A 22,408-nucleotide genomic window follows, 5' to 3' on the forward strand; every position below is an offset into this window, starting at 1 on the left:
GATCGAGTGTAGTTACGTTGTTATTTTATTTTTTCCTTTTATCTTATCCTTATTTTTAAAAAATAATTATATTGCGTACCTTACTTTTTGTTATTGTAATATTGTAAGTTTATTTTTTATTTATATTTTTGATAGATGACATCATAAAATAATATCAGGTAACATAATCTGTTTAAATACTGTACACGTTAAAACAAAAGGATATATTATAAAATGATCCAAACAAGTTGTAATATGATAAGTCTTTACCTTCTTAAGGCCAAGAGCCCAAATTAGACACTAACACATTCCTAGTGAATCTCAACACCCTCAAAACTCTCAAACAGACAGAAATATTAAAAGAAAAAAGTAGTAGCCGCAGCAGAAGAACGGGGCAAAGAAGAAGAAGAAGAATTAGCTGCAACACAAAACTCTGTCTCAACCTTATATATCCATCCATCCCCAAAAAAGTCAATCTCACCTTTCCCAAAACTTCATCACTCTACACACTTTGATCTAGAGAAGCAATTCACACCCAACAATACTGTTATAACAAAACAAAAACCAATTGCTTAAATGATCTCATTATTACTTGTACAAACCACATATGTTGAATTGTAGATAAGAAAGAGCAAAAGTTTATTTTTTTGGATTGGTTAAGAATTTGCAAGAATGATGAATTCTGGGGTTAGTAGTAGTAATAATAATAATAATAATACGATGTCGTCTGCATCGGGGAACAATAACAACGCAGGACAATCACCTGGTTTGAAGACTTATTTTAAGACCCCAGAAGGAAGGTACAAGCTTCAGTATGAAAAGACACACCCTGCTGGCCTTCTTCATTATGCTCATGGCAAGACTGTTACTCAGGTATAACTATTAGCTCTTATGCTTTTGTGTTTTTTTTTTTTAAATTCTTGATTGTGGCTATTGATGTTAATTTCAATGTTATGTTTTGTAAGATGCTAAAGACTGGATTTTGAGCATGACCCACTTGGTAATATCCATGTTTTGAGCTTAGAATGGAAGGGGTTTGGCTAATATGGTTAGTTTCAACTTTAGTGGTTTGTAAGATGGTCAAGATTGGATTTTGGTCATGATGGTCAAGATTGGATTTTGGGCATGACCCACTTGGTAATATCCATGTTTTGAGCTGAGTATAGAAGGGGTTTGGCTAATATGGTTAATTTCAACTTTAGTGGTTTGTAAGATGGTCAAGATTGGATTTTGGCATGACCCACTTGATAATATCCATGTTTTGAGCTGAATATTGAAGGGGAGCCTTGGAGCAACGGTAAAGTTGTCTCCGTGTGAACTATATGTTACGAGTTCGAGCCGTAACCTATATACTTACATCTGGATAAGCTGCCTACATCGCACCCCCTTGTGGTGCGGCCCTTTCTTGGACCCTGCCTGCATGAACGCGGGATGCTTTGTGCACCATACTGCCTTTTTTTGGTGTGATGGTAAAGATTGGATTTTAGGGTTGACTCACTTGGTAATATCCATGTTTGAAGCTGAGTATAGAAGGGGTTTAGCTAATATGGTAAATATCAAATATTGAGGTTCTACACCTCTACACCATCCTTTTCCAAAAAAGGGGAAAAAAAAGGTTACTTTAGGTTTACTTGGCACCTGTATTTGTGCGTGTAGCAGGTTACACTGTGGATTAGTCAAGGCTGATATGCCGACATAGTCCTTTTCCAAAAAAAAAAGAATGTTAATTTCAAGTTCAAGATACGTTCCCGGGGGTTTGAATAATTGAGTTTTACAGTAAATTTGTTTTGGTCTCATCTACCTTTTAACTCCGGGTCGAAAATCCATTTTCTGTCTGTTTACACGAAATCAAGGATCCACTAATGAGATAAAATGTAAAATAACTTTTATTTTCAGGTAACCCTTGCTCATCTCAAGGATAAGCCGATGCAGGCGCAGCCCCAATCATCATCAAGTTTTGGAGTGAGCAGTGGTGTTAGGTCAGCTGCAGCAAGGTTCTTAGGTGGAAATGGTAGTAAAACACTTAGTTTTGTTGGAGGAAATGGTGGAAGTAAGTCTATTAGTGGCATGAGTGGTAGGGTTGGATCATTTGGGGTGTCAAGTTCAAGTAATTCTGTTGGCAATTCGAATTTTGATGGCAAAGGAACCTATTTAGTGTTCAATGTTGGTGATGCAATTTTTATCAGTGACTTGAATTCTCGAGATAAGGTATGCTCGTCAACATATTTTGCTTTCTGAGATGATAGATTTCGTGATACAGATTATGAGAGTATTACTGTCCAGTACAGGATCCTGTAAAGTCTATACATTTCAGCAATTCAAACCCCGTTTGCCATGCATTTGATCCGGATGCAAAGGAAGGACATGACCTGCTCATTGGTTTAAATTCTGGAGATGGTAAATTTCCATGTATCAGTCTATGTGACATATAGTTTACAGCTTCTAGTAGGATTCTCTTTTGAACCACAATGTCTGTTGTCACACTTGCAGTTTATTCAGTATCCTTACGGCAACAACTACAAGATGTTGGGAAGAAGCTTATTGGGGTACAACATTACAACAAGGACGGTGCTGTTAACAACAGGCAAGGCTCTCAAATCAAACCCTTCAATTCTTGTCTTTATCTTGTCTTTGGGGAATAATGTTTATACACCTAGGCTTCCTTGACATCTTTTTTATTGAGTTTGAAATAGATGAATATTTAGTCAGACAAGCGTCATATATGTTTTTTGATGGCTAATACAACTTGTGTGTTCCCTAAAATTTTCTTTATAGTAGATAGCTTTCTCTTTTGATAAAGGTGGAATCTTGTGTTCTCTTTAACTAATCTTGCTGACTCTCTATAAATGGAAGCCGCATTTGCTGATTGGCATAATAGCATCATTTGAATTAAGTGCCATTGAGCTGGTTATTTCCCATTTATGGGGGTCATAAGTTAGATTTAAATTGGTAATCATAGTTGAGACATCCAGAAAATATGCTGCTTTTGCAATACATTTATTAAATGGCGTTTATGATTACTGAATATTCTTTAAGGCACTCCATCTCATATTTCAAAGTAACATTGTAAAAAAACAGTCAGTAACCTTAAAAGAATATTCCATTAGCTTATAAATGTACTTCTATCATTAATTATAGGTCGTCTTTTATGGACCATTAGAGATACTTTGACACCTCCTATGTACAAACTCGCCCCTCCCCTGGGTTGATGGAAGATAAGTAGATTAGTCTATGAAGTGTAAGGATGACAACAAAAATATGATTAGATTTATTTTTCAGTTTTTCACAACCGTCACGTAATCAAGAAGTTATTGAAGTTGACAAGTAAGCTTTTCTTTTTGAATAAATAAGAGGCACTATATATATAAGAAAGAGCATTAAGGAGATTGAAGATACCCAAAAAAAGGAGAAGATAGAAACAACTAAATAAGATATAAGGAACAAAGAAAAAGAAGAGAGGTAAGATCTTGAAGGCACCATCATTTAGACAAAGGAAATCTAGGAACAACAAAAAATCTTCAGCTCCTTCCATCAACTCTTCCTTGGTCAAAAGAGAAAATTAAATGAAGATAATAATTGTTACAGTAGCTGCACTAGTAGTTCAAAATATTATTTCATGCTGGTTAATTGAGGACAACTTGTAGTGATAATTTGGTGACATGGGAAATACTGTTATAGCATACAAACATTTATGTTCCACGCATGCCTTTTTCAATGCATCCTTCATCAAGGATTCTTTAAGAAGATATTTAATACTTTTTGACATTGTAGACTCCACCACTCAAAACCCCTACCCAGGAGGCATACAATGGGCCTTTCTCACTTTGCCCCTTTGGTGGCTTAAACCCCCAACCTTATTATTAGAATTCGAGGCTTTTTACCAATTACCACTAGGCTACCCCTCCCTTTTCACAAAAGATCCATACTTCATTTAGTGTTTGTTGTGTTCATTACTTGTTGAATATTTTACAATTAGTTTCCTGCAATGTCTGGCCATGCTAGTACTGTAACTCTGTAAGTGTGATAGTTACATATAAAACAAAAAGGTTTATACCAAGAAGAGAATGATTTATTTGCCAATTTAACAATTTCCTTTGCCTCCAACACCAGTCGTTGTACTAGTGTCGCATGGGTGCCTAACAGTGATGGCACTTTTGTTGTTTCTCATGCGGATGGAAACTTTTATGTCTACGATAAGGTAAATATGGTGTCTTACTAATTTCCGATGTTAATGATTCTCATATTTCCAACTTCTGTTAGACCAATGTGCAATTTGTTTTTGTTTCGCAGAGCAAAGATGGTTCTGCTGATCCTTCATTTCCAGTCATCAAGGATCAAACTCAATTGTCTGTTTCCCATGCACGCTATAGTAAGGTATTGTGCTTATGGACATAGTATTTTTCTGCAGTAATTTGTTGTCTCCAACAATTGTCAATTTCGTTGTTTATCTTTTTACATCGAGAGATCAACCTCACCTCTCAATCTCGAATTATTTGGGGTAATCTGTATGGATTTGTGTTCCATACCGTGGTATTTTGGTTCGTTTAATTTTTATACTAAATAATTTGACTTGTAAAGCATATTAGAGGTTCTCTAAATCTCACACTTAACCCTATGCGGATGTACAAGTCTTTAGCAGAATAAGAATAAAAAGACACTACAGTATACTTGATGCAAGTATAACACAATAATGAAGCCTTAAATCTCAGCTAGTTGCTATAGCCTATATGGATCACTTTTTTCCATTTCGTCATGTTTTTGGATAAATAAGAATTGCTTTGGTAAGGTTGTAGGTATACCAAGATAACTTCCATTCATGTATTTTACATCACTTTATTCATCTTTTATCAAAAAATAAACGAATAGTGGTCTATTTAGGATATGACTAAACCATCTCAGGTTATCTCTCATTTTACCCTTTATTGTGTGTTCCTTGCACTCTCTCAGTCTAGTATGATCATTTCTAATCTTGTAAAAGAATCTTGTGCAATCTGATAATACCTACATTTAGCTCATATATCTAATGGTTGTCACACTTTACTAGTAATATTTTATTGCCTTTTTTTAAAGGTTCCTTTCAAATCCTTTTAATTAGAATAATTATCAAAAAGCACATGCATATTAAGTTGCTCCGACACGGTAGTTTAGGTGCTGCACCCGTGTCGACACGATACTAGTATGGGTGTGGGTAAGGGAACCGTATCGGATTTGGTCAAACAATTTTAGGTACTTTGACAATTTTGGATATAATTTGATTCCCAAAATCAGAACTGCAACTAGGGTAAATTTGAAGAAAATAGCATACTTTATCTAGAAAATTAATCCTTTACTTTTCTACAACTTGAGAATAAAAAAGAAATCTGCACCTTACAAGCTATACATAAATATTCCACAAAATTTCTGATAATTTAGAGATTTTTTTATTTTTTTATTTTTTTGAATCCGTACTAGGAGTCGTATCCTCGATTCTTAGAATTTACATCTTTGATTAGGTAAAGAGGGACGTAACGCGAGAATCCCCTTTGTTGTCATCGATCATGTCAAATTAGATGATGTTGCAAAGCAGTTTATAGAGCCAGCAAATATGGCAAATTAGATGATGTTGGTCCTGTGATATTTAATCATGAGCCAATTACCTCTTTCTCAAGGCATAGGCACATTGACTCCTTACTAGTAGCTTCATTACTTCTTTTGAGCCTATTCTAAGCAAATACAATCTTTCATTGATGAGGTTTACAACTTCTTTGGATGGTTGTTATCCATCATTTTATAGTGTATCATATTGTATTGTATTTTACTGTATTGTTCTATGAGTACAACATTTGGATGGATTCTATCGTTTGGATGTGGTTTAGTAAGATCTTTGTTGTTTGGTTTGATTGTAACATATTGTACAACTACTGATGGGTTTACGAAAATGCCTTTAACTGCTATAAATATTAGATTTACGAAGAATTACTCATAAATTAATTTAAGACAGCTTCTTTCCCTAATTTATCACCAATTATGCTTTGTAGACATATTACGTTATTAAATTCATCCAACTCCTAATGAAATTAAACAAAGACAAGATAATAATATAAACAACAATAATAAATACACAACTTTTATTTGGAACATAAATAATGTTTAATAACAGCATTCATTCATATAATTCATAACATAAAATGCATAATGTAACATTTTCTGGAAACATTTTCCATAAAATCTTCATTTGAGCGAGTTGCTCAGCAGCCAATAGTAAATTTGAGCTTGTTTCCTCAATTTTCTAGTTCCATAAGTCTACCCGTATATATATATATAAAATCAGTTCATACTATCATATAGAGTAAGACCTTCATATTTGCTTTCTTTTAGCAGATAAAAGTTACCACATGGATTCATAAAAAGACAAAACTAATAAACATTGATAAGTATCATCACACGAAGTAAAAAGAAAATAAATCATGACACAAGTACACAATGATTTCACAGTAACCTATGGTCTCAAATTGGACAATGCTACTGACGTAGGAAAAGACAGCTGCAAAACCACGAAGAAAAATAGATTATATGATAGAGTTAATAAAAAAGTGTAAAAGGTAAAATATAATTATTGAATAATAATTAAGGATAGAATGGTAAAATAAAATAAGGTAACGATGGAAACACATCAAATCGGTTGTTACATAAAATATTTTATGAGTAATTGTTGATAAATCTAATATTTACAGCAATTAAGATCATTTTGGTAAACTTTCAGTTATTTTACAATATAATATACCTAAACCAAACAATAAAGATGTTATTCAACCATATCAAACGACACAATCTATCCAAGCGTTGTATTCACAAAACGACACACTACATTATGAGACGATAGATAACAACTTTTGGCTACATTGACCTCTGCTGCAGTAGAATATTTGGCTATTCCGATCTGCAGTCTGTGAGTAGCAATTTAAGTTATTCCTTTCACCTTTTATCATTTGACTTTATAGTTCTTTCTTTAATTTCCTTGTGCAGAATCCTATAGCTAGATGGCATATATGTCAAGGTTCAATCAATAGCGTTGCTATCTCAAATGATGGGGCATATATTGCAACTGTTGGGAGGGATGGTATTTTCTTCATCTAATGACTTCTGGATCTTTATTTTTGTCCTTTTCATTGTTAACTCGGCTGATAATGGCTAATTAAATACAGGTTATCTGCGAGTATTTGACTACAAAAACGAACAGCTTATATGTGGTGGGAAAAGCTACTATGGTGCTCTATTATGTTGTGCTTGGAGGTGAGTGCGTGTGGTGTTTTAGATACAAGATATATCTGTCTTGAAGTTGCTTTTGCCTTCTCATTTAAACTTAGGATCCTTCCCCTTAGTATACATTTTCTTTTTTCCCTCCAAATATGTTGTTATCAATGTTTTGAGTAGAGAAACATTTTACTGAGAGTGCATGTACTGACAGTATGGACGGGAAATACATTTTAACTGGTGGAGAAGATGACCTAGTTCAGGTTTGGAGCGTGGAGGAACGTAAAGTAGTTGCATGGGGTGAGGGACACAACTCTTGGGTGAGTTTGTAGCAGATTAGTATGATTTACCTTTTCTTCTCTGTGATATTCAAGTCTTCCTTATTGTCTTGATTCGTGTCCATAGGTAAGCGGAGTGGCTTTTGATTCATATTGGACAGCACCAAATTCAGATGGCACGGATGAAAATGTTGTCTACCGATTTGGTTCTGTTGGTCAGGTATTGTTCAAATGAAGCACTAAAGCTATTTTTTTTTTTGGGATAGGAAAAATAAATTTAAGATGAGGTCCCACCGGGAGTCGAACCCACGTCTCATGAAGCAATATAACTGTTTGAATCACTATTAAAACTAGGATCTTATGTGCCTATTCAAGATGAACACTTTATCCGAGTTGAAGCTTATATTCTTCTCTTGCTCAACAAAGGAAATGAAATCAAAACTTATCTTCTTTTTTTCCTTCTTAACCAAACATAACTTTGTAGTTTTGGGGTGAAATCCAAATATCCAGCATCTTTACCGGTGCATTTCATTTGTGATATGTAGTTTTTGTACTACTTACTTCCTCAAATCTCTCCATCTTTAATCGTATTACTTACATTGGTACTAACATGTTTATCTATCTTTTTAATCTTTATATGTATCGTCAAAAAATTTGTAAATAATTTTCTTGTAATCGTAATTTGTTATTTCGAGGATATTTGTAAAAATTATATATTTTTAGAATATGTTTTGACTTGTATCGTGAAATTTGTATTTCCTTGCTGGTAGCGGGTTGGAGCTAATCTCCACAAGGAACCTCCTAAGCGGAGGATTTTCTCTTCTTTAACATGCTTATCCGATAGTTGAGCCTAGTATGAATTGAACATACTTCTGTTATGGATAAAAGTTTTCCAGATCAGTTGGCAAATAGCCAACGTTCTACTTGGTTTGAATTACTCAGCAGTTAAGATGAAGCAGAATGAAAATCTGGTTCCAAATTATTTTTTACTGTAGGTGAAAACCAGTCAGAGCAATGTTGGAGTTTGAGTCCTACTTTCATGTGCATAGCAATTTGCAAAAAGTCAAACTTCCAATATCATGAAAGATATTATTATTAATTGCTCTACGATCTCTTGCAGGTTTTACCTACTTGATATCTCCTAGTTTGACTGTCTACAACCTTGATATATTTTTGCAGGACACACAATTACTTCTATGGGATCTTGAAATGGATGAAATTGTAGTACCAATGCGCCGTCCTCCTGGTGGATCTCCAACTTTCAGCACCGGGAGTCAATCGTCACATTGGGATAATGCTTGCCCCGTTGGTACTTTGCAACCTGCTCCAAGCATGCGAGATATTCCAAAAATATCACCCCTGGTTACTCATCGCGTTCATACTGAACCACTCTCTAGTTTAATATTTACTCATGAATCAGTCCTTACTGTCTGTCGGGAGGGGCACATTAAGATTTGGATGAGACCAGGCTTTGGTGAAAGCCCATCAAGCAACTCGGATTCTTTATTGAGTACTAGTCTGAAGGAGAAGCAATCGATATTGGGGAAGGTTGTTACTTCAAATTACAAGTAATGACATAAATATTATTATGTTGGAGTGCAAAAATGGAGAACGCAGTAAATGGAGGTCTTTTACATACTGACATTCACTGCTCTTCAGTTACGTTTGCTCGATGCTGATAAGCGTATGATATGAGGTTGTGCGGTGAGATTAACTGACCAATTGTATAGGGAACAATGAATTTGCTGCAGGGAGCAAGATGAGGTTGGAAGAAGGGTGCACACCTCGCGTGTAAGTATGAAATGTTAAGAGAATATTTAAACTGATAGGCTGAAATAATTATCTGACATCTTTTGAGATGTGCACCCTCCCAGAACTCCCTAACCCCTCCTTTTTTTCCCTTTTGTTCTTTTCATTTTTTTCTCTTTTCTTTTTTAGCCAATTTTGCATAGAAACTACTGGTTGACATTTGATTTGTATTGGAATACCTCATGTTTTGCCCTGTCCAACATTTTGGCTGTGGTTTTATGGGGTTGACAAGCTTATTAATGCACTTTTACATGGAATTTTTCTTGTGCAAGGTAAGTTAGTCGGGCGAAACTACAAATGGTAACAGTCTGAGGTTAATGTAGCCTGATCTTCTAAAAGTTGAACTGGATTTTGGTGAGAAATCTTTGTTTTTAGAGAAGTTTAAACTTTCAAAAGTGATTTATCGTTTCTTTCATCATTCATTGTAAAGACTTTTGAAACTTGGATCTAAAAGTGACTTTGCTGAAGTTCAATTATACTTTTGAAAGTCTGAGTTTGTGCAAATGGAAGGAGCATCAAACATGCATATAATATTTACTTGATGTAAAAGTAGGCAATGTTGCAGATTTGTGCTTTTTGTTATGAATTACTTGTGATTTATAGTTCTGACTCTGAGTTACAAAGTTGTGGCATTTCAAACCTTGGCCAGTTGGCCGTACTAACCAATTGACATATAACAAATCTACTTGGTTGCAGGTTCTTCAGTCTTAAACTAATAATGATACAGCAGAACCAACCAATTGACATATGATAAATATTCTAGGGGAAAATGACACTGTATCTTTCAAAATAATTTCCGAAAAAATGTATTTTTTTCTGTATATATTTGCATTTCTGTATGTTATATGTAAAAAATATACAAATTTTATATTTTTTTGCGGCTATCGAATATAAATAGTTTCCGCAGCGGACTAAAAGTGATCTTTGCCCATAAATCTACATGGTGAAAACTGAAAGCTCTCATTATAGTCATTGAGCCCTTTTCTTTTCACTATATTTTGATTTTTAAAGGAATAACACCTTTGCGTTAACAGGCAACGGCGTACTGTGACTTGATAGAAAAACAAACTAAGACATTTAAATGTCAGGTTGCGATCTGTGGGTTAGGACAAAGTTACAGGTCCAAACCTTGTCGGCTGTCGCAGATAAAAGCCTAGTATTTAAGTGGAGAAAGGTAAAAGGACATACTCCCAAAGTCAGCTGATGGGGCATTGGTCAGCCCAAAAGACATCACCAAGAACTCATAATGCCCATAACGGACCCTGAATGCCGTCTTAGGAATGTATGAAGCCCCGATCTTTAAATTTTAGGCGATTGGGAGGGACCCTGACCAATTTGGAAGGCGTGGGGCCACACGAAAAATAGGAATCGGGCGAAATTCTAGTTTTTTAGCCGTAAAATGCAAAACAACAAGGAACGGTCATGGCGGGGTGGTGACTATGGTTCCTGAGGTCGTATTTGAGAGCTTCAAATCGTGCACTACTGACCTTCGGAGATTTCTTGATGATCAAAATAAAGATTATATTTTAAATACTCTATTACATGGGGAGGAGAAGAGGGCTAGTTAGGATCCAAGTCACCTATATTGTGTGGGAGATTCCCACAAATACCAGTAAACTGTAACATGTGAACAAAGATGTGCCAAGCAATTGAATAGAAAAAGTAACAGGAAAGATACAAGATTACATTTTTTTAACAGAAAAAGGAAAGGAGAAAATCAATCTTGGTTACATTCTGATATTTACATTATTTCAGTTTCCCTTTGAAGCACTTCCTATCTGCTGGAACAATGAACCAGCCGTGTAACTCAAAACTTTACAGTTGTGACTTGCAACGGCTAGCTATACACTCCAATGATTTTCTTACACGAGACGGAAAATGTTTTAATCTTGAATATAAGTAGACTATGTGTTCCTCGCGTTCAGCTTCCATGCGCAGCTCCAGAAGTACCAGCTTCAGCTCCATGCATTTGGCTTTCCACGTGGGGCGTCGGACTAACTTCAGATGATTGATTTGGACGCGCCCCTTCCTGAGATTCACGATGCGAATTCCATCTCCTCTTCAATTTCAAAAGCTCAAGAAGGACAGAAGTCCCACACATTGTACCCCCAAAACCCGCAAAGGTGGCAAGAAGAATCGATAAAACTGCTTGCACTCGAAGCTACAATTCCGAGCAAAAGATAAAAAGCTTTTAGTATTAGGTGGAGCCCAAGGCAATTCAAGAGAATTACATAATCTTTTTTCTTTCCAGTTGGCCATGTGTTAGGTTTTTTGTTTATTTGAGCTGAAGCACTACTCACCACTGAGTAGAAAACATGAGCAAACAGAACCACCAAGCCAAACTGAATGACAGCATAAATCCAAGCATATCGTCTTATTACTGAACACGTAAAGCATGTAGTTTGTATGTTATATTACCATATTATTGTAATCCAACACTGTCAAATTTGAAAGAAGCTAGTGAACATAGGGAGTTTAGTTCATGTACCCATAGTTGTCGATGTCATGGAAGCAAGGAGACCCAATATGCATGAAAAGGGCAGAGATATAGCAATGGCGCCCGATCCCATTCTGGTAACCTGTAAACAAGAAACTATTTAGGACCCTTTTCTGGAGTAGGATAATATATTACTGTATAATCTTTACTTACCAAAAGCTGCTCCAGAAAACAAAAGTAGGCGAGCATGCTGACGATGACAAGAACAGGAACATCTTGCCAAACCCTGTAAGCAGTTTGCACAGCTCAAGTAAAATACCATGTAATTCAACTTAAAAACTTTTTTTTACAGGTACGATGTAATTCAACTTAAACAATTTCATCATAAGAAATGATACAGAGCAACAAAAGAAAGGGAAAGGCAAGTTCATGTGTATACCTGTATCGTCCAGCTTCAGCTTGAGCTCCATTTCCTCCACGATTAGTACTTTGAATCCGCAAAAGAGTGACAGGTAAGTTCCGAACCTCTTCATTGCAGACATCACAGATCTTGTTGCCTTTTATGCTAAACCATTTTATAGCACATTCTTGATGAGCTAAGGCTAGTTCACCTTTACAGCTACATTCCATCTTCAGAGTTTCCGAACCCTCCCCAAGTTCAATGAAGCAGATTCTGCAGACAGCATCTTCTTGAGTGATGTCTTCACCAATATTAGCATTTCCATCTGAAACCATAACACTAAGAAAGGTGTAGGTTAGTTATCCTAGGTGAGTCGAATAGAAGGTTCAAGCTGTAAATGCAATGCTGCATAAGAATACTGTCATCTAGATTTAAAGAATATTCTTTCTCCAAATATAGGTTAAGTACAGCTTCTTACAGCTACCAGATTTTAAACAATGATTATATGGATTATAAACGCTATAACTCAACTTCCAACAACTCTTATCCACAAAAATTGCTGTCTATCAGAAATTGGCGAGTACATATTCCTATACGCAGATGATCACCGAGCGGCCAAAATTTTATAAATCGCAATCTGTAGTATGAAATCCTAGTTAGTATGGCCTCCTAATATAAGTTGAGACAGCACTCCATTATATTCGTATGCAGCTGCTCCTTATTAGAATTATAGCTTCAGACAAAAAAATAAAGCACGAATGATGTAACTAACAGAGAATCACAGGTTTGCAGAACCAAGCCCTTATTATACGACAATGCATCAAACATGATTATAGACATAAATTACCTGCGCTAAGAGTTGAAGTCGCATTTAATGATGAAGCATCATGTCTTGGCACGTGAGGAGTAGAGGGGACTACACGATAGATGCTCCCTATGTAATCCATCTGTTTTATGCTCCCATCTTTGATTAGTGTTGGCACTGAATGTGAGCGGGGTATGGGATGTCTAGCTCCTGCTTTCTAGAAGATGGTGAATTCATAAGATTTTAGTAGAGAAAATGAATTGTCCAGAGTGAATAGAGAGCAAAAGAAATCTTGAAGGGTTACGTGAAATTACAAAGACCTTAATTTAACAAAACCTTTATATTTATGCCAACAAACCAGTAAGAAGATCCATGATCAGTATATACATCTAGGACTCTAGGTAAATGAATTAAGACTTTGGAGTACTGTCATTGGAGAACAATAATTATGCTTGTCTTTTGACTACACTCATCTTTCTTTTTTCTTTTTCTTTTTAATAATTGTGGTGTCCGGGCCAGCTTATGCGCACCTCGACTAATTCCACGGGATACCTGCCACCTCCCACCAGCAACAGGTACTAGGTAACTCTATCTATCATGGTTTGGATAGATGGGAAAAAATCACCTAGTGGTTTTTGTCTCCGCTGGGATTTGAACCTGAGACCTCATGGTTCAGACCCACTTCATTGACCACTAGGCCACACTCTTGGGTGCACACTCATCTTTCATTACCCAATGTAACATACTCTCACTGAGAATTTTACATATAAGAAGACGGGCAACAAAGATAAGAACTTACAACTGAATCGAGTGCTGCATTTCCGTAGCCACCATGTGTTGATTCAGGATTAGAGTGTTCAATTGGAGTTATAGGCAACGATGAAGTTCTTTTCATCTTTGGAGTGAAAATCCTTTTAACAGATAGAGTCCTGAAAATCGAAGTCCTATCCTGAGTTTGCGAAGAGGCTCCAAGAGCTAACATTGCAGCCTTTTCAATATCAGTCGTTCTATTCCGAAATTTGAAACTTAATTTAGGGAGGAGAGATTTGATTGACGATTTAGCCCTCGATAACGAGGGACCTGGAGATCCGTTTACTTTAACATGGCTCGGGCTTGGTAATGGGGAAAAATTCACTCTTTTCGGAGTTTGAGTTGGCGACGGGGACAACATATTTATTCTCACGAAATCCTCTATTGGTCCATCAACGGTTCTTTCTGGTACTTCCAGAAGTAGATTTTGCTGTCTTTGCCATTCGCAGAGTTGTAGTTCCTGTACTATTTCACTTGATTCACCAACCTAAAAGATATGAGAACCACAATACAAGAGTTACTACTCAATTTCTTGCCTCTCATCATACAAACATTAACTGTACCAAAATGCAATAAAACAAAAGATATAATCTTGAAACACTTCTCTGATACAAAGATTCAGCACGCGGCACTGGTAACAAGAATTAGCTCCAAGAATGATGTTGAAGCAAAGATAAACAATTCATGCCAAAAATAATATACAAAGTAGTAGGTGATCAAGAACCAAATAAAACCAGCTCAGAAATTCCTTGTACAATCCTAAACATCCAAAATCTTTTGGAGTATAAGTTCTATGAACATACGGTGTAAACAATATTTACAACATCATGTAACTTTAAAGTCAACTGCAAGCAATTCTCCATACAACAACAACAACAATAATAAACCAAGTGAAATACTACAAGTGGGGTCTGGGGAGGGCAGTGTGTACACGGACCTTGCCCCTACTCTGGGGAGGTAGAGAAGTCCGAATGACCCTCGGCTCGAGAGGAAGACAAGTAATTCTCTATACAAACATTAATTGATATCTTGAAAAAGGGAATCAATCTTCTATAAAAGGTCAAAATACACCGATAGTGTACAAAGTTGTTTACCCCGTCATTGCAAAATAAACAGGGCAGCCCAGTGCATGAAGCATCGCGCATAACATTATCAATGCACATAACTTAAATCATTTTGCCCTTGGAGATATTTTTAAGAATACAAACAAAATTTTGCAAAAGAAAAACAATCCAAGAAAATCATAATTCAGCCTGGAAAAAGAGGAAATTGAGTGATATCCAAGCGAAAAAAAATCTCTTTTAGAAGGGAATTCAAAATTCCAACACAAAAATGTTATACAAACAAGAAAAAGGATATGAATTAAGATATAGAAACCCAACAAAAGAATTTCTCAGAAAAAAAAAAGCCATAGCTCAAAGAAATAAATGGGTAAAAGCAGAAATATGAAACAGACAAACAAAACCCATATCCAGTATCCCTTGTAAGTGTTTTACAGCAAAATATAACAAGAAAAGAGAAAGATAAAAGTTACCTTTACAAGAGGAAGAGGAGGATCAAGTCTGCTGTTCATGTTGTTAGTACAATTATTATCATCCTCTTCAGCTAATGATCTCTTGTTACTAGTTTCCATTAAATGTAACAATTCTCAAGGAAACAAACAAAAAAAAGGAAGTAAAACCCTAAAGAAAATATTGGGAACTGAATCACTGAAAGTAAAGAAGAGTGGCTAATGAACAAAGTTACAAGCTTTGAGAGAGAAAAAGAGATTCAAGAAAGTAATGGGGAGCACTCTTCTTGACTATACCATAAGGGGCAGTTGGGTTTGATTAATTATACGGGATTAGTTATCCCTAAATTATTATTTTTTTTGTAGGAATAAAAATAATACCATAATTTCAGAATAAATAATATCATATTAGTTATACTATAATTTTATCCCAATTAAATATAGAATAAACTCATCTCAAATATAATTTTAAAATTAATTATTTCTTATCTCTCGTACCAAACAAGTCCTAATTTGTTATTATTAGTATTAGAGTTTATGTCAAAAGAAAAAAATAAGAGGTCTTTTGTCAAAAATTGTACTCCCTCCGTTTCACTTTGTTTTGCATAATTCAAAGTACGAAGGTTAAAGTATTTAATTCAGACATAAATTCATCAAATTTTCAAAATAAAATTTGCATATTTAGAAATTATTTAAAAGGTATTATAAGTCAATTTTTAGAAATAAATTTATATGTTTGAAAACTATATAAAAAATATTATAATTTAAAGTAATTAATAATTTCAAATATTTTAAAAAATATTTAAGAAAAGCGTGGTAAGAAAAATATATTTATCTCTCCAAATAGTAAATGTGCCAAACAAAGGAATATGTATTCTTTTTTTCTTTTTTTGAATAATAGTGTCGGGGTCAATATGTATGCACCTCAACTAATTTATATGAGTGGTATAATAAAAGTCAGAGACAAAAATGTTGGGCAAATTTAAAGATAAAATAGACTAACATTGAAAAAACAAATAGGCTAACATTGAAAATTGTAGTAGTTGAATTTGAACCTAAAATATACTACTACTATTTTGTTGTTATGTTATGTCTCAATCGCTAAGTCATCTCTTAATAACAATTTTTATGTATATGGAAGTCTTATCCAATAAAATTACTTAATGGGAACGTTTTTCTTAATATATCTAATAGGTTACAGGTCTATATCAAGTTCTTGTTAAACATTAATGTTGGTTCTGATTAGGTGTGATATGAAGTGTTTATTTACACATATTTTAGATATTTAATTAAATTGAAAGAGAATTTAAAGTCCTCATTTCTTTTGTTTGTGCAATGTTAGCGAAAACCCCATGAAATTAAAAGTTTTATGTTGTTTCATTTTATTCTTCTTCTTTTTTGGTTTATTTATTGAGGTATGGTTATGGTTAGCATGTAAAATATAGTTAAAGAGGTGTAGAAAAGAGTAGGACATTATGGGTGTGTTTGGTACGGAAAAAAAAAAATCGAAAAATATTTTTTAATTTTTCCATGTTTAGTTGGTTTAAATATTTTGGAAAATATTTTTCTTATGAACTAATTGGAGGAAAATATTTTCCTTATCAAGAGAATGGGAAAACATTTTCCAAAACTACTTCTCAACCTTCTCACCCTATTCCCCACCCTCACTAACCGATCCCACACCCCACACACTAATCTAATCCCACGCCATGCCTACCCACTCCCCCTCTCCAAAATCACCACCCACCCTACTACCCCCTCCCCCGAAAAAAAATTTTACTTTTCTTTTTTGTAATTTTAAATTTCTATTTTTTCGTTTTTCTGCATCACCCATCCCCACCACGCTAAAACCCACCCCCATTGCCCCTACCCCGCAAAAAAAAAGTTTTTTTTAAAACTTTTTTTATAATTTTTAAATTTCTGTTTTTTCTTTTTTCTGCACTGCCCCCACCCCGCACAAAAAAAAGTTTTTTTTTTTGTACTTTTTTTTGTAATTTCAAATTTCTATTTTTTTCGTTTTTATGCATACCACTTGGCCCCTACCCCCCCCCCCCCCCCAAAAAAAAAACTATTTTTTTATATTTTCAATTTTAGTTTTTTTATCTTTCGGTTTACAGGTTCGAAATTTTACAAGTTTCAAAGTTATGAGTTCGGAGGTTTATGTGTTTGGAAGTTTACGGGTTTAGAAATTATAAAGTTTACGGGTTCGAAATTTTACGGTTTCGAAAGTTTAGCGGTTCAGAAGCTTATGAAATTTGTGGGTTCGGAAGGTTATTGGTTCGAAAGTTGATGGCTTCATATTTATTGTATCTAAATTATTTATGAATACTCTTGAGAAATCGTTTTCCTTAATTTGCGTACCAAACACAGAAAAATGAATAAGATTACGGAAAATATTTTCTGTTATACCAAACACACCCTATATATAGAGAGTTGAATTCCACGTCTAAGCTCCTGATTGGACACAGATTTTGCTTCCTGATTGGACCTAGATTTTGCTTACTTTTTTCAATAAAATTAAAAACATTATTTTTCATAAAACTTGATTAGTCGTTGAAAAATTTTCAAGTTCCAAAAACTGGTTTAAGGCAGTTTTTGAGTGAAAATTTTCTTCCATTCATAAGACTATCAACTTTTTTCCAACTAAAATGCATGTACAAACACAACTTCAACTTCCAAAAATTATTTTTCCCACAACTTCAAAATCTTCTTTTTTTCAATTGTAATCAAATATATATCCAAACGATAGCTAAATTATATGGAGCAGAGTTATTGTAACACTCCGAAAAGTTGGACTAGGTGTGAACATGTTAAATGAGTATTAATGTGATATTTTAGACATGTGAATACGATTCGATAAAATCGACTAAGTTTATGGAAGATCAGTCTTATATCAGGATTTCGTGAAAATCTGTTGAGAATTTGGGAAAACTTAAAATATGAAAGTTGTAGAACTTTGAAATAGATTTCCAATGATACATTGTGGAGCCCGGACGGATTTTTGAGAAAAACGTTATGTGCGTTTTACTGGACAATGCGCAGTATGCGCGCCAGATGGTCCCGTGCACGGCCACACACTTGTGGCAGTGTCACTGCCTCTGATGCGCGTTCAGGTGTGCGGTTGGTCCTTCAGTTGCGTGGGGGCGCACTTGGGAAGCCGTTTTATAAGCCCTACCTCGTCTCCCACACCCCCAAAACTTGCTCTAGAAAGGGAAGCTCTCAAGAACCTAACTCCTCAAAGGTCCCTCCACTATCCAAGGTAAGTTCTAATGGTGATTCTAAGTTAATTTGAATTCTCCAAAACTTTATTAATATAGGTAAACCCTTCAAATCATTAGAAGATATTCGATTGAGACATCAGTTTTGAGAGACGAAATCCTAGAACTCGAATTCAAGAGGATTGAACGTAAAAAGGGTAATATCTTCACCCTCTACTTGATTATAGTATTGGATTAATGATTATAGACTCTAGTTCATGAGATATGAGTTGATGGATTTGATAGAAAAGCATGAACAACTATATATTTTGGTTGTTGATTGTTGATTATTGGTTAAGGGTGTTGTTTATCAATATGGGTAAAGAATAATAATATTGATTATAAGAAATTTGAGATTTTAGAATTTATCTAGGAGCAAAAGAATGGGTTGTTGGGTGTATAAATACCATTAATGAGGGCTATGAGACTTTATGCCCATAAAATATTTGATGAAATATCTAAGTGACCAAAACATGAGTATGATTGCTAATATGGAATCCCTTTGACTTGTATTGCCATAGGTTAAAGTTGAAATGGTTGGCAATTGTTGTATTATGCTCAATATCAGGAAGTTAAGGTATGTGAGACTAATTCTCTATATTTGAGAATGTTTATGATTCTCCCTACACTGCATTTCTTTTACGACGTTACTAATTGCCTTAGAAATATAGTTAAGCCTAGTTCCTTGAATAGTTGCAGAACTTTTATTCTCTAGCTTCATAACTCGTTCATGACTTACATTCTGAATGTTGTGAGCTCAGTGCGTAATCAATATAGACTTGGGTTTGATGCCCATGTGTCTCAGTCTAGATTACTCAGCATGTCATAAACAATTGAAGTTTCAGTTTTCATAATCAGTTCAAGAATACATGTCTCAGCCTAGTCCTATTCAGTATTCCAGTATCATGTAACTCAATATGATTCAGTATTTCAGCATCACATATTGCAGTATGATTCTCAGTTCCTGAATTTAAATCCTTGAATGTTGAGCATATGTGTTTGGGCTTGAGGTCATAGTTTATTCTGGGGTTTTTGCATCTATACCCGGTTTTGGGGTCACAATTGAACCTATACCCACTTTGCAAAAATATTTGCAGGCGTATCCACCTTACGATCAACTTCAGACTTATCGGGTCTGAAGTTAAAAAAAATTAGTCTGAAGTAAAAAAATTATATTTTAAATGCACTTAAGGCCAAATAGGTCTGAAGTGCAACCAATGGTTTCATGTACTTAAGGCTAATAAGTCTGAAGTGAAAAATTGCACTTTAGATGCACTTAAGGCCAAAAAGTCTTAAGTGCAACTAACGTTTTCATTCACTTAAGGCCAATAAGTCTGAAGTGAAAATTTGCACTTCAGATGCACTTAAGGTCAAATAGGTCTGAAGTGTAACCAATGGTTTCATGCACTTAAGACCAATAAGTCTGAAGTGAAAAATTACACTTCAGATGCGCTTAAGATCACAAGGTCTGAAGTGCAACAAACGTTTTGCTACACTTAAGGCCAATAAGTCTGAAGTGAAAAATTACACTTCAGATGCACTTAAGGCTAAAAGGTCTGAAGTGCAACAAACATTTTGCTACACTTAAGGCTAATAAGTCTTAAGTGAAAAATTACACTTTAGATGCACTTAAGGCCAAAAGGTCTGAAGTGCAATAAACATTTTGCTACACTTAAGGCCAATAAGTTTGAAGTAAAAAATTCCACTTCAGATGCACTTAAGTCCAAAAGGTCTGAAGTGCAACCAACGTTTTTATACACTTAAGGCCAAATAGGCCTGAAGTGCAAATTGCCCAGAAACAAAAATTTGTTCTTCGAATTATAAAAATTCAATATACGATTTAATACCTAAATCTACTCCAAATGAGCTCAAATTTGAAACATAACCTCCAAATATCATCAGGAACAAACTGGTCATCAATTTTTCAAAACAACAATAAATCTAATGAACCCATTTTGCAATTAAGAAAAAGAAGAAACTCTAAGGAATAGTAAAAAATAAAACGTCATAACAACTCACCATTGTAAAATATCATAAACTATATTAAAATATGTTCACAACTACCATATAAAATCATTGTCACCCGAAGAAGAAGAAGAAGAAGAAGAAGAAGAAGAAGAACATGAAGGAGTAGAAGAAAACGAAAGAGGATAAGGAGGAGGAGAAAAAGGCTTGACATTGTTTAAAAGGTGGGTACAAGTTAAATGCTTTTTAAAAGCGGGTATAGGTTAAATGGTGGCGACCAAATAGGATGCCCCCGTGCAATTTTTACGTTTATGCTTTATGCATGCTTGGGCCTGAGGCCGTAGTTTATGATTTATGCATTTTTTAGCCTAAGGCCGTAGTTATGTATAAGTATACTTGGGCTTGAGGCCGTAGCTTATGCACATATATATATTGGGCCCAAGTCAGTAGTTTATTCAGATAAACATGTGGTTCATTATTCAGAAGAGGGAGTATTCATATCCTTACTTCCTTTGTTCAGTTTATCAATTCAATTATCAATTATAATTATCTATCAGTGATCAGTTATCAGTTATCGTTTCAGTTTCAGTTCTAGCAGTTTATCATTTCAGTTATCAACTCAGTTTCAGCTTCAGCATTTATAGTTCTTTCTTTTAATTGTTTTATATACCAGTTTAATTCAAATGTACTGACGTCCTTTTCGCCCGGAGCCTGTATCTCATGATGCAGGTAACGATTTACAGGTTGACGATTCAGAGCGCTAGGATTCTCATATCATCTACTTGGTGAGCGCCAGTTTTTTTGGGGCATGACCATTACTTTACAGTATTTCAGTATTTACAGATAACTAGTGTTTTCGGTACTTCATTAGAGGCTTCATAGACTAGAGTAATAGTTAGACAGAGTCGCATGCTTTTCATGATAAGCAATGTTGGCTAGAGATATATTTCGGACTTATGTTATTGTTTCGCACTTTGATTTATACTCCCTCCATTTCAATTTATGTGAACCCATTTGACTGGACACAGAATTTAAGAAAAGTGAGAAGACTTTTGAACTTGTGGTGCAAAATGAAGCATATATATTTTGTGTGGCTATAAATCATTGTATAAAGGTAAATTATTTCCAAATAAGGAAAGAGGTCATTTTTTTTGGCACAGACTAAAAATGAAATAGGTTCACATAAATTGAAACGGAGGGAGTATCATTCAGACTCTCAGTATATCAACATGTGTTAGCTTATTTTTCGCAATTAGTATGTTATGATATCATATGTTGATTCAGACAGCAGTTGGTTCGCTCGGTCACATGTAGTCAGGCACCGAGTGCCATGTTACGTCTAGGCCGAGGTTCGAGGCGTGACATTTACAATCACCAAACTATAACTCTAGTTTATTTTTTTATTTTTTTAAATGATTAAAAGAAAGAAGAAATAAACAACAAAAAAAAAAGAAGAGAAATTTTCATCCCATAAATTTTCGCTCACTTTGATTCCAAGAAACTTTATCTTTTAATTTCTGATTTCATAATAGCACCTAGATTTCAGCCACATTTTGTTTTATTGTGTCTTCCCTGTTATTTAATCTTACTTCTTTTTGTTCACTTACCAATATCGTATCAACTCTTTTGTGCCAATTATTGCCTGTGAAACATCCTTTTCTATCAAGTCAATGTGGTGACTCACTAATGAAAGTTACCTAAACCAACTAGCCATTATAGAAATAGCTCCATATAACTTTAAATGGACTTTGGCATTCCGAAAGGGTTTCGAATATTAACGACTTATGTTTTCAAGTATTTAAAAAGTGTAACTCCCATATGTTCTACTTTGTGTGGCATAAAGAGGTGGGAGCCTTGGATCAACGGTCAAGTTATCTCTATAACCTATAAATTATCGGTTCGAGCCGTGGAATCAGTCACTTATA

The 22,408-nt window shown here is 34.8% G+C and overlaps 2 protein-coding genes across 3 annotated transcripts; one reads left to right on the forward strand and one right to left on the reverse strand.

Annotated features, from left to right (window-relative positions):
- The first annotated feature begins 239 nt into the window (after positions 1 to 239).
- Positions 240 to 9,556, forward strand: LOC104120746 (uncharacterized). The gene is made up of 11 exons (XM_009632572.4): positions 240 to 852; positions 1,876 to 2,187; positions 2,268 to 2,376; positions 2,470 to 2,563; positions 4,090 to 4,177; positions 4,270 to 4,353; positions 6,985 to 7,078; positions 7,164 to 7,251; positions 7,427 to 7,532; positions 7,618 to 7,710; positions 8,670 to 9,556. Exons 1-11 carry the CDS (start codon positions 652 to 654, stop codon positions 9,060 to 9,062), a joined length of 1,662 nt encoding a protein of 553 aa, XP_009630867.1. The 5' UTR covers positions 240 to 651; the 3' UTR covers positions 9,063 to 9,556.
- A 1,368-nt stretch (positions 9,557 to 10,924) lies between these two features.
- LOC104120747 (uncharacterized) lies at positions 10,925 to 15,559 on the reverse strand. 2 transcript variants are annotated; one of them, XM_009632573.4, is made up of 8 exons: positions 15,286 to 15,559; positions 13,741 to 14,238; positions 12,984 to 13,158; positions 12,176 to 12,461; positions 11,950 to 12,022; positions 11,788 to 11,878; positions 11,600 to 11,679; positions 10,925 to 11,460 (listed from the first exon to the last, which is right to left on the reverse strand). In XM_009632573.4, the coding sequence occupies exons 1-8, from the start codon at positions 15,382 to 15,384 to the stop codon at positions 11,221 to 11,223; spliced, it is 1,542 nt and encodes a 513-aa protein (XP_009630868.1). In that variant the 5' UTR covers positions 15,385 to 15,559; the 3' UTR covers positions 10,925 to 11,220. The 2 variants fall into 2 exon arrangements, with proteins under 2 accessions (XP_009630868.1, XP_009630869.1); XM_009632574.4 differs by lacking the exon at positions 11,600 to 11,679 and having other exon boundaries at positions 15,286 to 15,550.
- Positions 15,560 to 22,408: the final 6,849 nt, after the last annotated feature.

The sequence above is a fragment of the Nicotiana tomentosiformis genome, chromosome 7 (genome assembly GCF_000390325.3).
Source record: "Nicotiana tomentosiformis chromosome 7, ASM39032v3, whole genome shotgun sequence".
NCBI classification, from domain to species: domain Eukaryota; kingdom Viridiplantae; phylum Streptophyta; class Magnoliopsida; order Solanales; family Solanaceae; genus Nicotiana; species Nicotiana tomentosiformis.

Coding starts and splice junctions, on each gene's coding strand:
- LOC104120746 (XM_009632572.4), top strand. CDS start 652: ATGATGAATTCTGGGGTTAGTAGTAGTAATAATAATAATAATAATACG. Junction 4,178..4,269: donor ACTTTTATGTCTACGATAAG/GTAAATATGGTG, acceptor TTTGTTTCGCAG/AGCAAAGATGGTTCTGCTGA. Junction 7,533..7,617: donor GTGAGGGACACAACTCTTGG/GTGAGTTTGTAG, acceptor TCGTGTCCATAG/GTAAGCGGAGTGGCTTTTGA.
- LOC104120747 (XM_009632573.4), bottom strand. CDS start 15,384: ATGGAAACTAGTAACAAGAGATCATTAGCTGAAGAGGATGATAATAAT. Junction 14,239..15,285: donor CTCCTCTTCCTCTTGTAAAG/GTAACTTTTATC, acceptor CATATCTTTTAG/GTTGGTGAATCAAGTGAAAT. Junction 12,023..12,175: donor GCTGAAGCTGGACGATACAG/GTATACACATGA, acceptor AACTGCTTACAG/GGTTTGGCAAGATGTTCCTG.